General features: G+C 49.4%; 1 protein-coding gene across 4 annotated transcripts in view; it reads right to left on the bottom strand.

Moving 5' to 3' along the window:
- The window catches only part of ITGA9 (integrin subunit alpha 9), a 333,129-nt gene that overhangs the window by 239,448 nt on the left and 77,037 nt on the right, over positions 1-16,644 (bottom strand). For all 4 annotated transcript variants that reach the window (XM_081824368.1, XM_081824372.1, XM_081824364.1 and 1 more), the window contains one exon: positions 7,812-7,972. In XM_081824368.1, the coding sequence (XP_081680494.1) occupies positions 7,812-7,972 (161 nt within the window). The remainder of the gene's footprint in view (positions 1-7,811; positions 7,973-16,644) is intronic.

Below are 16,644 nucleotides of genomic sequence, written 5' to 3'. Positions count from 1 at the left end.
GATGGGTATTAAAGAGGGCACGTTCTGCATGGAGCACTGGGTGTTATGCACAAACAATGAATCATGGAACACTACATCAAAAACTAATGATGTAATGTATGGTGATTAACATAACAATAAAAAAATTTTTAAAAAAGGAGAGAGTCTGCTTTTATCTCAGGTCATGATCCCAGGGTCTTGGGACTGAGCCTCATATCTGGCTCCTTGCTCAATGGGGAGTCTGCTTCTCCCTCTGCCCCTCCCCCCCACTCATTCGTGCTCTCTAAAATAAATAAATAAATCTTTAAAAAAAAAAAAGGTGAGGTGGGCAAAGCCACTGTATTAGAATTATTGTACCTTCACTAATCATAAGGTCTCCTGCAGCACTGTCCAAATGCCGAAGACTTCATTCCACCCAGCAAAGAAATCAATGGCCACATGGTACTCACAGAGGATATCAACACCCATGTGGAACATCCACCACACCCCCTGAATTTGTCATACCTCCTCAATTTGCTCTCCAGCTATGCACAACATGGTTTCCTGGAGGAGGTGGTCAAAGTAACCACACTCTGGGGGCTTCAAGCATGGTCTGCAGAGCCTAGGCTCCAGCTCCTTAGTGACATCTGTGTGACCAGAGTGCATCAACTGAGCAGCTTTACAACTGAGCTGAACAATGATGGCAGCTCCCCACACATCAGTTCGACCCATCTCAGCCTCCCCACTTCCCATGCCCTACTTTTTAGCATGCCCTTAGCAAACACTCAGGCTACCTGTGCCACCTCTGGCCAAAGAGGACCTGCCAAAGGGACAAAGATAACTGCAGGAATGAAGAAGGATACCCCCAGTTTTTCTTGGGCACCCCATGGTGGGAAGGCTCATCATCCTCCCTAACACACCTGTCCAAGGCCACCTCAGGGACCACTCGGGCCCCTCCATCTGTCCTCTTCAGGGTCCCTAACAAACCCTCAACCAGGACACTATAAGACCTGAAGCAGGGAAGAAGAAATGACTGTAGGTGGAGGGGATTTCATTCACATTTCATCCCCCTTCCCAAGGCAGGTTGAGGGTTTTCTGAAAAGGGACCCTGAACCACATCTAGAGAAGCAAAGTGAGATTGCTGATCTATAAACTCCAGATGAAGTCAGCTTGGAGCTGGCATTGAGAAGAACCCCGGGACAGGTTAAATAAATGAAGGGATAGTCTTTCAACAGGACACCATGCAGACATGAAAGAGAACAGGGAAACTTCATGCACCAATATGGAACAACCCTCAAGATCCATTTTTTAAAAAATAAGTTTGATGGGAATATGATTTACAAACAGTAACATTTACCAATTTTAACTATGCACTTTGATGAGCTTTAATAAATGTATTCCATCATATAGCCATCACCACAATCGTGATCCGGAATATCTTCATCACCCTAAAAAGGTCCCTCTTGCCTCTATGCACTTAATCATCCCCATCTCCTCCCCATTCTTGGCCCCCAAAGCCACTGATCTGCTTTCTGTCTCTGTAGCTGGCCTTTTCCACAATGTCATATAAATGGAACCACTATACTGCTAGTAGCTTTTTACGTCTGATCTCTTTCACTTAGCATCATGCTTTTGAGATTCGTCATGTTATTGCATACATGTGTATATACATTATCACACGTTATACACACGTGCATACACGTGATTGTGTACATTGGTAGTTCACTGTCATTGCTGAGCGGTACTCCATTGTACAGATTTACCAAAATCTGTTTATCCATCTTATTGGACATTCGAGAAGAAAAAAGTAAGCTGTGCCACTGTGTCCCGTGGCACTCTGCCATCCGTGTAAAAAGGGGTAGATGCACACAACTTTGTGTCTATTGACCAGCACTTGAAAAACACACAAGAAACTGGAATCATGGTAGCCTCTGAAAGAGAAATAGAGTGGCTGAGAGATGTCCTTTCTCTGTATACCCTTTAGTACAGTTAATAAAAATTTGTTTTAACTATGTACATATATTACCGATTAAAATGGTTTTAAGATGACTTCCTCCATCTAAGATCTGCATCCCTTTTCCCCAAATCTTACAACTTTTTTTTTTTTTTTAGCTATTTCTTTGACTTATCAAGATAAGGTTTAACAGGGTATTTTCCAGATAAAAAAGGAAATTTTGCTGTTTTCCCGTCCTCATGGAGTTCTTACACACTCCAACTTAATCTCCCTTAACTATGTGCTTCGTAAACTTAGGAAAATAAAAGCCTCCGACATCTGACTACTGCATTCAGTACAGCCAAGCCCTGCAAACTCAGAGGCTGTCATGTGAGCAGAGCATCTCGTTGGATGAGAAAACAGAAACAGACTGGACCACCTGGGCAGAGCCCACGGCGTGACCTCTGAGGAGCCCTGGTGGCCCGAGACGCCCTGCCCTTTGCCAGGCCGAGTCGACCATCTGCCCCCGCAAGCGACAAAGGAGCTGCAGTTCCTTAGGTTTGAACTCCCTCGAAGAGCTCTCCAGCAACATAAAAGCACAACCGCATGAACATCTGCAGCTACTCAGGAAAGCCAGTGTGCATTCATATTCCCTTGTCTGGGTTGGGGTGGGGGCTTTTTTCCCCCTTTTTACATTAATCCTTGTTCTTGGCTCTTTTGACAGCGTCTGACACATGGCTTTGCTCACTGAAAGTTTTCTGAAGGCCTCTAGAGGGGTGGCTGATCCTCAGAGCTGGGAATGATGTCACCGACGCCATGCTCGGCCGGGCCTGGGCTTCTCCCCGTCCTCCCTGTAGAGACTCAGGCTGTTGCCCTGATCCCCAGCTCCTGAAGAGGCCCTCACCTGTCCAGCACACACAAGCATCTGGCCTAAGAGGGCCAGCTTCACAAGGCACCATGCAAGACCTGAGGCCGGAGCACGGTTGTTACCCCGGTAAATAGACAGAGACCCGAAAACAACGGAGCAATGACAGGTCATGCTTATTCGGTCTTCAGCTTGGGCCTTGCGCCCGCAACTCTTCCCCGCCACCTCACACCACCACCTCCCAGCAGCAGGTTCCCAGGGAGGCGGGCAGGCCCCACCCTGACAAGATACTCCCTGGGACCCCTCACTCCAGATGACCCAACAAGTCACTTCAACAAGGCTCGGTTGGACAAGTATTGATTTTGTGCCTATCATCCCCAAAACCAGAATGAGGCGGCATGAAAGAAGCTCCCAGGAGACAGGCGGTTGCCGGCGGCGTCCCGTGGGCTCATGACAATGGCCAGCTGTGGACTGACGGGGCCTTGAACAGACAACCTTCAGCAGGCAAGAGGGATGAGGTGTACTCTGTCAAAACAGAGCACAGCCAGGCCTTCCTGGACAGGGCCCAGGACACGGTTTTCCATGGCACTATATCAGGACCCACATATTTGGAAAGTATTCCCCAGTCAGCACCCTTCCAGTCCTTCTGATTGCGTCAGGGGGAGAGTTCAGTATGGTTGCCAGGATGTCTTTAACACTTCCCTAGCACTCCATAATTTCCCCTTCTCACACACAGGAAGAGTGGGCGGCTTCTTCACAGACTTTGGCAAACGATGAAATCCAGTTAGGGTTTGATGACATTGTTGTGTCTTCAATGTATTTACTTTTATAGTTACTTTCTGTTTGGTATAGAATAATTGGTAGAGGGGGGTACAAAGTTTCTGTTTCAAATTATTTTGAGGCAAAAAGTCAGCTGATTTAAAGAAAAAATATGAAATAAGATACCACAGGAGGTGTGTGTTTAAGATAAAAATTAAAAAAAAAAAAGCAAAAACCATGTAGGGGGTATGTGGTTTTTCATGGATCTGACAAAAATGGGGACTCTGATCACTGAGGTGCCAGAGACACTGGGGTGAGCCCGAGAAGCAAGGTTCGGAACCACACGAGGCACCTTCCAGAAGAAAAGGATTCAGTTCAACCTGGACAAGAGCCCAGAGCATGTGTGTTATCATGAGGAAGATGACGCTAGCAGTGTGAGCTGAGACCAGCTTGTGGAGAGCCCTGAGGCTGAGTGGACCTGCAAGGGCTTTCACCTGTGACTGGGAAGACCCCCGAGACGCCTCCAGCCCACTTCACTAGTAGGAGGGAGCCAATCCCCAAAACTGGGCTTATCTGGGGGAGGAGAGGAGATAACCTAGGGCATGTGGACTCTGAGGCCAAGAGGCCAGGGAAGCAGCCTGACCTGCCTCAGCTCTGCAGGCCCCAGTGAGCCTTTGAGAATGGACCCGGCACCCCGGGTGGGTGGAGCCAGAGGAGGATGGGGCTTATCATGAAATTCTGTACGTCCTGCAGGCCCCACCAGGGCTGAGAAGGGAACAAAGTGTGGGACAACACAGCTAGTCTGGGAGGCAGGTGTTAGCTCAAACAGTCTTCCACGATAGAGATACTTATCACCATATATGGCAAGAAAACTTCTAGGGAAAAGGAGGAAGAGAGAGACAAAAAAAAAAAAAAAAAAAAAGATTGGAATAGGCTTAAAGCAAAAAAAAAAAACCTAAAGATAGCCTAAACAAAACACACCCAGCCCCTCGTGCCTGCCTCACAGTCTGCGAGCCATATGGTGTGCGATAAGCCGGGGCACTTTTATTTACCTTCCGTCAGTGTCTACAAAGCCGAGAGCCAGCCCATCAAGAAGGCCCCACTTGCAGCAGAGGCTATGCCATGCCCTCAGGCCCAGATGACCAGCTCCCAGTCCCCAGTCCCCACTCCAGGAGGCCACCTGCTGCCACTCCCACCCCACCCTTGTTGCCTGCCTCGACCCCAACAAGGGCCACGGCCTCCCCAGCGGTTTTCCCACAATGGACACACCAGGGCCAGGCCTGCTGCCTCCTTGGCCAGCTGGGCCATTGGGCCACATGTACCATCAGCCAGCTCATGAGTGTTCGCCCTAATGGGGCCATTCACCAGCGTCCTCTGCTACAGCCCAGACAACAACTGGTCAATAAACTTTCCTGGTGGCTAAGAATGATCAGCCACCTGAGCACCACTTAACAGGCATGCTGCCTCTTGAACCATAAAGGCCACAGAAGCCTGTGCTTTCCTGATGCATTCCACCACCCCCATGTCCTTGTATGAGAAAACAGCCAAGTACTAATCACATCCAAACTTCTCTAGATCTGATGTACTGGACCACTCTCTGGCTCTTCCCCAAGACGACCCAAATCATCACAGAGAGGTGTGTGCTTGCTCTGCACTCCTGGGCTGCCGTCACCCTCCAAAATCTTGTGACCACCATCTCCATCTCTCTTCTCATGGTTCCTTTGTGGTTTTAGATTTTTTTTTCTTTTTTTATTCTTTTTGTGTTCTACACGCTGACACAGAGGTAAAAGAAAATGACATTTAAATATGAAAGAACTCTACAATTAAACCCACAACTCTACACATTTATCTCACATGTTGGTGAATCGGAAACATCGTATCACGGAAGAACCAAGAAAGCTCACGAAGAAATATATCCAAGTATGAAAGTACTGTACTCTTGGTGCCTTTACATTTAAGTACAACTCACCGGCTCCTCGGAGAAACACACCTGTGGCCTTGTTCTATAGGTGTCCATTCAGGAATTCTGCTGTTTACTCCAAGGCTGCGCTCACATAGCCATCCAGGCAAGCCCCTCCAGAATTTCATTCTAGCACAACTGGTGTCCAGTGATTTGCTTTAAAAACTCCCTGGGGGAGGTTTCCACAGACTCACCCTCAGGGAGGGGCTCTCAGGGCCCGTGAGCACAGATCTCCTGGCATCCCAGGCACCAAGGAGCGAGCATGGGCATGGGGATCTGTTGGGGGACCAGCTGCCCCACAGGCTCCAGAGTCAGCGTTCCCACTTGGTCCCTTTGGGGGCTGTGTGGCTCACCCAGGGGAAGGGAACCCCTGTCAACCATGTTTTGATCAAATGGAGAAGTGCCAAACCGTGGGGTGAAGGGTATCGGGAAGGTTGAATCTTCCAGAAGAATGCCCAGTTAAATCTGAATTTCAGATAAACAACAAATCATTTTTAGTTTAAGTATATCCCATGCACTCTTTGGGCCACACTTCTTTGAGAACAATGATTCGCTGTTTATCTGACTTTTGGATTTAATGAGGAAGGCTTTATGTTTATTTGCTAAACTCTGGCAGCCCTGGCTATCAGGAAGTAGCAGGACCAACAGCCTCGGGCAGCCCTGCTCTTCCCGTTTACCCCCAGAGGCCACCACAAAAACAGCCCCGCCTCTGGCCGGTACCTCATTACTGCTCTTCCCTGAGTGCACTCTGCAAAGGCCTGCAGGCTCTTTGGGGCCCTATCTTGAGGCCAAGACATGGAGGGCAACCCCTCAGCCAAAGCAAAAAGTCAAGGCGCCAAGAGCCCTGAAGGAAAGCATTTGTGGAAGAGACCCAGCATGAGGAAGCCCGAGGGAAGATGCCCCACCTCTGGGAAGTATGGAGACACCAAGCACAGGCACTTAAAGGTCTTGCAGTATGCAGATGTGAGCCTGTCCTGGGCAGCCTCACATCCCCAAGGGCACACATGAGCCAATGTAATCTAAGACCTAGAGACGCGAGTGGCTGGTTGGCTTAACAGAAGCATGAGCCCCTTTATAAATGGCCTTCACCGGGCCATAGGGCAGAGGTCTGGGCAGGCCCCAGCACGAGTCCTGGCAAAGAGACATAGCCCAGGCCCGCTGAAAAGCATCTCAGGGGCATGGACTCATGGGCTCTAGGCCAGACCAAGTGCCATGGATGTGGGGGGCATTTCTCTATATACAATCCAGAAGCAGCTGTTACTCTCCTGCTCTGGCACTAATGACTCAAAAACGGAATGAGATTCTAATCCGTGGACTATTTTTACTATTGCCCAGAAAGCCCCTGGCTAATATTAGGTTGAACTACATGAAAATACCATTTTCCTAAGTCAAGAATCTTAGAATATTGGCAATTACATATGGCCCAAACAGATAATAATGCTGAGTGCCTGCTGGGGGTCAGACTCCATGCAAGGTCCTTTCGGTACATGTGCCCATTTTAGAGATGCAGAAACTGAGACACACAGAGGTCAAAGTACTCATCCAGCTGGACACACACCAGGTCTGTGTTACTCCAAAAGCCATATTCATTGAATGCACCATGTGGTGGGTTTGTGTGGGTCCTTCTATCTCTTGGGCTCTCTGCCTGTGGGTTGATGCCTGGCTATTCCGGCATCATTGGGCACCACCAGGACTCCCACCCTGTCAGCACCTGTCTACGCAGGGGCCACTTTGGAGCTAATCAAAGCCTGGCCTCCTGAATTAGCAGCAAAGTGTATTTAACAAACAATCTCAAGAGGGAAAAAACATTTGAAAGTTTATTTAGAGTGAGAAGGAAAGGGGACAAAAAAAGCACTCCTAAAATAAACAGAAAGTAATCAAAGGATAAAAACTGAATCCTACTAGTTTTAAAACGCCTTAACCATGACACTATGAGCTAACATGTAGTGAACCACTGAGAAAGCCGTCAGGTGCAGTGTGATCCAGCACCACCGCCGACCCAGACACGTGGACTTCTACGGCTCTCCTCTGAGAAGACCACAGAGCTTCAAAAGAAGGAAGAGGATGAGAAGCCTCCCAAAAGGACAAGTCAAGGTCAGGGAGTGTCACTGGTCTCCTGGCCCACCATAACTCCCCTCAGAGGCTGAAACCAGCACAGTAAGAAAAATAAAAGGGCTGTCAGACTCCAACTTGAAAAGAAGAAACGAATGTTCTCCCCCTTGTGAAATAAAATGTTTGAAGTCAGAGCATACATAACACACAATAAAAGTAGCTTCCACTAGTTCTCAATGAATATCCACAGAGATCAAAGCTGGAGAAGAAAAGGGAGGACTGACCTTCACGTGGGCCACGTAGTGATGACACGTCTCCTCCATGTGGACCAGCTGCAGCTTCTCTGTGATCTGACCCACGGACTCTCCCAGCAACACAAAGTAGACCCTGGGCAACTGGCCCTTTGCCTTTTTGTCCACATCAGCCGTCAGAACGTAATTGAGGCCTGCCGATAAATAAGGTCAAGACGTCAGCAAGGACTCACATGTGGGGACAAGGCCACCTGCGCTCCCCCCTCTCAGGCTCACAAGCACACTTGGTAATGCTTCCTGCCTCCCCACTGCAACCGAGGGCTGCAGCCCAAGTCAACACCGTCTTGGAGAGAAGCACGCAGCCAGCGTCCTCACAGAATCGAGAGACAATCGGGCCGCCCCCTGCCTTCCCGGTGATGCTCTGTGTATCACATGTTATGGCTCTCCCTGTCTTAAATCCCCTGAGTTACCAACTGAGTCACCAATGTACACATCAATAATTAGCTGTGCCCAGCACAGTTGGCATCCTTCACACCAAGGTGAACCTACAGAATATTACTAGAAACTGCAGAAATTATCACGGCTGCACATAATCCCGATTCCTATAAAGCAATGGGATATATGCCCAACACAAAGGAGCAATTAACCCAATAACTCCCAGATGTTGACTTGTGCTCTATGACCATGTGTCATCACGTCCCCCGAGCACCCGACTATGTGCCAGGCACTGTTCCAGGCACAGGGGATAGAAAAGCCCTGCTCTTCCCCTGTTTACCCTCAGAGGCCACAACAGAACAGCCCCGCAAAGCCCTGCCCTCATGGCGCTCATGGAAACTCAGACCGAGGCTAAAGCTGACTTTATTCCCAGGGAGCTGAGTATACGGATCGCGTATATTACAGCGTCTATCATTTCAACAGAATCATGAGCACTGAGGGGCCTGTGCTCAGGCGTACTGAGCTGCACTCCTGAGGAGAAAAACCCCTCACCTATTCCTGAACACGTAATGTCAGGAATAGCAGAACCTACCGGGACACAATCTGAAACTTAAAAAAGGTCACAATACAGGATGCACACTGGATGAACACAAAAGGTCTTCCTTTCATAATTTCAGAGTCAGTCACCCTACAACAATGTGCTTCATTAGGCGAGTAGGGTGTCAGTGTCAATAGACCTATTTCACTGCTTTTCCGTACCACAGCAGAGATCAGCCCTTGGGGACCCTTTTTACTTTTTAACTGCTTTGTGGATTCAGGGGAATGTGGCATTTTTAAAGTGAGAGAGAGGGAACATTCTGTCCCCCCAAATGCCCAGACGAGGCTGCAGAGCCATGGGAAAACAGATGACCCTGTCTCCACGAACCAGCCCCTTGGAAGCTGGGTTCTTGCCCCAGTAAAGAGCAGCCCACACCTGCCCACATTAAGTATGTGAAGCAGGGCAGTGGGGGTGGCTCCGGCTTTTAATAACATCAAAGGAATCAGCCCCCAGGGGAGGTCCGAGCCAGGAGGGAGGAAAGTGACCAGGACAGGCCTTCTGCAGCTGCCACACGGTGTATTGTGGATGCGTCTAATGGTTTTCCTGGGCCTCTGCCATCTCAGGGATCTTGCCATGCAGAGCTGGCGGATTCCTGGTCAGCAAGGGCCGGTCTGCCCCAACTTGTTTATTTCAGCAAACAGCTGATTGCCAAGGCGAGGCTGGGTCACCGGGGGACCTGAGACCCGGATAATCGAAGGCAATATAGTGAAGAAGAAAAGAATGCCTGTGGGAAAGTAACATGACAGAGAAAACACGGGAGCCCAGACAAGAGTTACACACCGGCTCCTTTGGCAACACCAGGGAACGGGGCAGACACATAGAATGTCAAAGCTTTAGGGCAATCCAGGGGCCATCTGGCTCAAAACCTTCATTTCTCAGATGAGGAACTGAGGCCCCAAAAGGGAGCCAGACTTGCTCCAGGTCAGAGGGCCATCCACCACAGAGCTGAGTCTAGAACCCTCCTAACCTCCACTGTAGGGCTATGCCTACCACACTGGTTCTTGGTGCACTTTTGAAATTTTTTGAATGCCCAGACAGCAGAACCCAATACATGCAGTGATCCAGAACTAAACTCTGGCCCATTTACTTTCTACTCATGACAATTTCCCTGAGCAACAGCCAAACAGTAAGAAAGGATAAGTATATATGGATTGTATTTCCAAGTTATGTTTAGCAAGTCCAGAGCTAGAGATGGACATTGCTGGAAGATGAGCCAGGCAAAACCAACATGGTAGCTGTTGAGTGGACCCCTCCCTGGCCTTCCTCCCAGGTGCAAGAGCTGCCCTCCCTTGGGAAGGGTGGGCATGGGGAGAACAGAGAGTGTGAACCCTCTTGCCAGTGATAAGCTAGCTGAGCTCAGAGAAAGCCAGGGTAGAAATGATCACAGGAAGACAGAGCAGATAGGATCAATGACCCACCCATATCCTCTTGGCTTGTACCATTTCTCTGCTGTCCAGCCCAACTTGTAATTGCCAGTACCTGTACCTCCTGAGAGCCTTCTCTGGTGGCTCTGTCCACATGTATGGCAGACCAGAAGTGCCAGAGAACCAAAGTCCCTGCAGTAGACCTCAGTACTGCAGAAGCCCAGCTCCCTCATTCCTTGGGTGGGGTAACTAGGAAGGGTGCTCCCCATGGACTGTCAGGGTTCCCCAGCAGGATTCAACAACAACACACCTTCTGTTTGGCTGCTGTGATGGTTTACTTTATGTGTCAACTTGAGTAGGCTGCAGTACCCGATCTGGATGTCACTGCAAAGGTATTTTTATTTTTTTAAAGAGTCGTTGATATTTTCTAGCAACACAGCACGGCAGGGAGGCGCAGGGAGGAGCAGAAGGAGAGGGACAGAGAGAATCTCAAGCAGACTCCACACCGAACACAGAGCCCAACGTGGGGCTCGATCTCACCATCCTGAGATCATGACCTGAGCTGAAACCAAGAGTTGGATGCTTAACTGACTGCGCCACCCAGGTGCCCCTGCAAAAGTATTTTTAAATGAGATTATGTTTAAATCAGTAGACTTCAAATAAAGCAGATTACCCTCCATAATGTGGGTGGGCCTCATCTAATCACTTGAAGGCTTTATGAGAAAAAGACTAAAGTCACCCCCAAAGAAGGAATTCTGCCTTCAGGCTGCCTCCAAACTATAACATCAATATACACACATCCAATTGGTTCTGTTTCTCTGCAGAACCCTGACTGACACAGCTTCCTTCCCTTCCTGTCTCACTTTCCTACTGGTGCTTCCTGGGATTGATCACAGCCTGAATCAACCATGTGCACCAAATCCTTGATTCAGGCTCTGCTTCTGGGAGAATTTGAATTAAGATGGGGCAGGTCAGGAAAAGGGAACAGATTCAGCCTTCAGTGTGTGCCAAGCACTGTGCTGGATACTTTTCAAACACCACTTTAGGCCTGTAACACCCCATCTCGCCATAAAATCTCTGACCCAATATAACCCTCAGACAACTGAAGAGAGGACAGAAACAACTCACAGTTACTAGAACCTGAGCTGAGGATCACAACCACTGCTCTGCTCCAGGCAGAGCGTGGGCATGCCAACATGTTCACCTATCAGATTTTTCTAAAATGTTAAAATATACAATCACAGACTGACCGAATTATCCAATTCACCAAGCATAATCATTTTGGAAGCTTTTCATCTTTGTAACTGTCTGCTTAATACTTCTCCTTGATTTAAAATTTACTTTGACATTTTAAATCACACAAAAAGAAGTCGGTTCCATATCACACTCTCTCTTCGAGAAGAAAGCCACCCGAAGACTCATGATGGGAAGCCCAGCCTGAGTGAGGAGGGTCTCATAGTTGTCAGGGCAGTAAGAAGTGCAGACCATTCTGGAGCCCCGAGTTCAACTGGCAGTTTTAAACAGTACCTACCCTAGGAGTGTCTGAAAGGGAGCCCCTAAGAAGTGGAAGAGATGCCAGAGAAGCAGCCAATCAGTTGGCACGCTCAAGCAGCCGGGCCCCATGGGAGGGTGGCTGCCCCTAATGCAAGCCAGGCCAGCCAGCCCCCGTCCCGGGGAGGGTGCTGGTTCTGATTAGCGCCTGATCCCACCGCACAGCCCACATCTTCAGGTTTTCCTTCTGGCAGCTTGTGTCCATGCCATGTCGAATGATGTCATGTTGATGGAAAAGCTGACCAGCCGCAAGTCATGTTGCAGCCTCCTCCTCTCTCTGCCCCCAGCTGGTTCCCAAGGGCCCCCCATACTGGCCTGGGCCAGGAGGGAGCCAGCTGTCTTGCATCAACTGAGCTCTGGTCGGTCCCAGCAAGTTTTTGACTCATTCTCATTCTCCATCACAACATGATTTCAGCTGTGAAATCCTACTAATAAATCCTCCTTCTAGGGGCGCCTGGGTGGCTCAGTCATTAAGCATCTGCCTTTGACTCAGGTCATGATCCCGGGGTCCTGGGATCGAGCCCCGCATTGGGCTCCTTGCTCAGCAGGGCGCCTGCTTCTCCCTCTCCTGCTCCCCCCTGCTTGTGTTCCTTCTCTGGCTGTCTCTCTCTCTGTCAAATAAATAAAATCTTTAAAAAAAAAAAAAAATCCTCCTTCCAGACTTACTGAGCTTCCCTTAGAGTCTCCCAAGAGAAGGGGGGGAGAAAGGATATTTCCCCCCTTTACTAGCTCTCCTAAGCTTGCTCCCCACCCCACAAAGGAACGAAGTGGTAATTATTAGATTAGGTTACCCCATGCTTCATATATATGGATTTGCCTCGTTATCCCATCTCCATGCTTCTCAAGAGACCACAAGGAGCTCGGAGAATGTTCTATGTGTGTGAATGCTCTCTGGAGTGGAAATGTAGCCCCCCACCCCCGAAGCCAGAGGAAGGGTCTGGGGACAAGTCTCCTGGTTTGGACCCTACTTCTGCTACTGGCTTGGATGACCTGGTGCCATCTCTCAGGATCTAGGCTCCACGGCTTGTCCAGAAGTCTCTGAGAGCCATGGAAACAAGGGGTGCCAGATCAGAGCACAAAACACAACCATTTAGGGCTCATCCCCCCCTGGTTTTCATTTAGCATCTGGTGAGAGTCCATAATTGCTGGCTCAATCCCTAGCCTCCAGAGACTGAGGAGCACATTTAGGCTTTAGCCTAAGTAGGTAGAGGCTCAGCCCCGTGGGGAAGGGGCAGAACGCTTCCAGGCACACATTCGCCACCCTTACTTATGGCAGCCAAGAGGCTCCGAGGAGTGGCAAGCTGCCTCCCAGGCCAAGAATGAAGTGATTAATAAGACTTGGGATGGGCAGAACTCTTGTTTTAAGCTGCTTGGTGAAATGGGTTGTAAATCTGTTCTTTGAACCACTGCAGCTGGACATGTGCCCGCACCCCAGCACGGAATGGAGGGCCTACCACACAAAGGGGCCCCGGACACATCCAGAAGGGTGAGTGGGGGAGCATCGGCTGTTTGCATCTGCCTCCCTCCCTGCTGAATGCAAGCTTCCTGAGGGCCAGGGCTTTGTCTGGCCTGGCCTATGCTCTGCGCCCAGGGAGCGCACAGTCCGGCACTCTTAAGAACTTAATAGCTATTTGTTGGTTAATGACCCAGCAGGTACATCAGTAACTCCGTGTGACTGGCTACTTGCTGGGCTGGTTCCTGAAGCTGTTGTCTCTCTGCTCCCAACCCACCCTGCTCTGCGAGGCTGGGTCTGGGGCTCAGCACACCTCACTGCTGCTTTGCCAGTGGTTCCGTGGGAGGCTCGACCCAGATGGACAGCTGGAGGGAAGCTGGTGGAGGGAGAAGGGACTGCATCTTCCTGCCTGCTTCCTATTCCCGTCAGCTTAACCTGGCAACAGTCTCCCCGGAAGCTGGTTCCAACAGCAGTTAATACCCCTCGGAGACACTGGCAGCGCTAGTTACTGCCCCCTCCCCACCAAGGTTGAGTTCTCAGGTCCGCAGGGTCCCTTCTCCATGTTTCTAGGTTCTGATCACCCCAAGTGTGACCTTTTTTTTCCCCCTTTGTCCACTTGACCAGCGGTTCTCAAGTCTCAGCCACCCAGAGGCTTGCTGAAGGGCAGGTTGCTGGGCCCCACCCTCAGGGTCTGATGCGGTTCGAATGTGCATTTCTAACATTCCCACGTGCTGTGCTTGCAGCTGGACTGGGGACCACGCTTTGAGACGCCCTGGTGCTGACCCAGAAGTCAGCGACTACCAGGTCCTCTGTGACCTGCTTTCCTGAAGATTCCCAATGTTAAATTCTGTCAAAATAACTGGTTTCTCTTTTCCTAACTGGATCCTGCCATTCCAGGGGCCATGGCAGAGTCAACCCCTACAGAAAATCTCTGGAGTTCCCACGGTCCTGCCAGAGGCCACAGCTGCCCCTCCAGGGGCTTGGCAAATCAGCTGGCCCCGAACACCCCGGAGACCAAGTGGGAGCTAAAGCTAAAGCTGAAAATGAAGAGGAGAATGGAGTCCCGTCCCCACCAGGTCCTACCGGAGAGAAGAAACCAAAGAGGCCAGACTGTAAGTAACATGAAGCATCTATGGCTCTCCCAACCATCCCCGGGGAGGTCCCGTGGCTCAAGATGTCAGCAGACAGAAAATGCTTCCAACAGCTGTTTAGAAGTACCCAGCACACACTGGTGCTTCTTGGTTGCACTGTGCCAGCCACACGCACCAAAGCAGCCACTCGACGGACACAACCTGGCCCCGGACATGCAGACACAGAGAGGGGCCTGGAAGGTCGGCACGAAGTGGACATTCACTTGCCGGACATTCACTTGCCAGGCATTCCGTGGCCAAACCCACCACCACCCAGGCTCCTCTGCAGCAACGGGAGAGAGGGAGGCTCATCACCAGAGCCCCGGCCTTGGGTTCCCAACACAGAGGCCTGGGCAATGACGCTGAGCCTGGAAGACGGTAGAGGGTGGCGGTGCCCCCACCCTCCACTACCCGGAGACCAGGGACCTGATCTTCCTGATCACGCAGAGCCAAGGCACTGCCTTCTATGCCGGACCCCAGGGACACCCCACCGCAGCTGGACCCCCACGAGCTACCTGTCACTCCCATGATTTCTATCACATTTCCATAACAACTGCCCATTTTCCCCTCCTCAAGGCTCTCCATATTCCACTGTCAGCTCATGTTTTACCAGATTTCTGCAGAGATGGAGATCTAGCACCTTTTCCTGAATGCCAGGGGAGGACAAAGAAAAATGGGATGGGTAATTTTCTGCATTGCCCCACTGATACCAAAATTCCCCAGTTATCATGATCTGTAAGCCGCGATCTTAAATAAATGTGGAGAAATACCACTTCGATTATAAAGGGATGTTTGATTTCAGTGGGAGAGTGCGCTGCCGCTCAGAGTCCACCCCCTGCACGTGGGCGGCCTCCCGCCTGCTCCACACTGCCCACTAGGGGCAGTACGGTGTGCTACTCAACCGCCCGTTCCTCCTGATCCTCCCAGACTCTTCAGGGGTCATGGTTAAACCTAGCCTTCATTATAATTCTGCCTAGAGGTCAATGAAAGGGGCCCCAGTCACTGGTGTGGAGCAGCATGAGAAGACACCCACATCTCCTCCTGACTCAGCCCACAAAACTTCTAATCAGAGTTCACTCTACCACCTGTCTTACGCTCTGAAATCCCCCTTGCTCAAAATTGGCATCTTGGGTTTCTTCTCGTCTGCTCCTACTCTGCCAAATTACCTTCATTACCACCACAGTGATGTCATTAAAGAGCCTGGAAACTGCGTACACTGCTTCAGGATCAAAATAATAGAAACTCTGTAATTCCCATTTGAGACTCCGTGAGGATGTGCTTGGCACACCCAGGCACACAATAAACATTTGTCAAATGAACACACACATGAACTATTAATCACTTGCTTATTTTAGAGTTACAGAAGAGTTCTGCTTATTTTTATGCACACCAACGTAAACCTTCAACTCAACAATTCTTTTATAATGTTTTTTAATGGAGTCCAACTACATCATGAGTTGGTATTTGATAGAAGACACACCATCTAATTAGGCAAAGGACATAGGAGTTCTAGGACCAATTGAAAAAAATTTTTCCCTAGAGACTGGTATCTTAAAATAATTAGGGAGGAGATGAGAAACAGTTTTTGGAAAGCAAAACTAAGTATCATCAAACCAGGATTCAACTCCTGGCTTCACCAACAGCCATGTGATCCTGAGCAAGTAGTTTTCTCACTGAGCATGGTCTTTTTCTCACTGGGCTCTACATAAAACGTTAGTCCTTTCTCACCAACCAAGCCCTGAGTTCCTGGTATATTTACATTCAGTTTTGAAATTTCTAAGTTTTTTTTAAAAGAAATCTCTAGGAACAAGTTCAAGATTTGACTGTTGAACTTATTCAATCCACCTGAAGATCAAGATGAAGTATCAATGAGACCATTAGCCTAGAAGGATTAGCACACTGTTAAATAATGTACAGCTTTCAAGGTACAGCTGAGAAACGGACCAGCACACACACACACACACACACACACACGTGCACACGTGCTCCAGAGAAGCGCCTCTTGAACATAAATGTGCACACGGATCCTGTGGGATCTTGTTAAAATGCAGATTCTGATTCTGAGACCCAGAGCGAGGCCTGAGATTCTGCACTTCTCACAAGCTCCCAGAGGATGCTGGTACTGGTGGGTCCAGGGACCACACTGTGAAATAGGGAAGGGAAACACTTGACTCTAAGAATGTCTAAGAAAGGCAGTAAGTCCAGGTCCTTATTGTTTTGTGGGGTTTTTTTTAATTTTCCTAGAATTCTATTTTCTATTATTAAATCAGCCTTTCAAGTAAAAACAAAGCACCTATTAATCTGTATGAATGTTCCAGATTCATTTCCTTCAAGT

Source organism: Leptonychotes weddellii, chromosome 1, assembly GCF_054177405.1.
Source record: "Leptonychotes weddellii isolate Sample4059 chromosome 1, ASM5417740v2, whole genome shotgun sequence".
Lineage (NCBI taxonomy): Eukaryota > Metazoa > Chordata > Mammalia > Carnivora > Phocidae > Leptonychotes > Leptonychotes weddellii.
The sequence above is the reverse complement of the archived record's forward strand: the minus strand, read 5'-3'. Positions and strand labels throughout refer to the sequence as shown.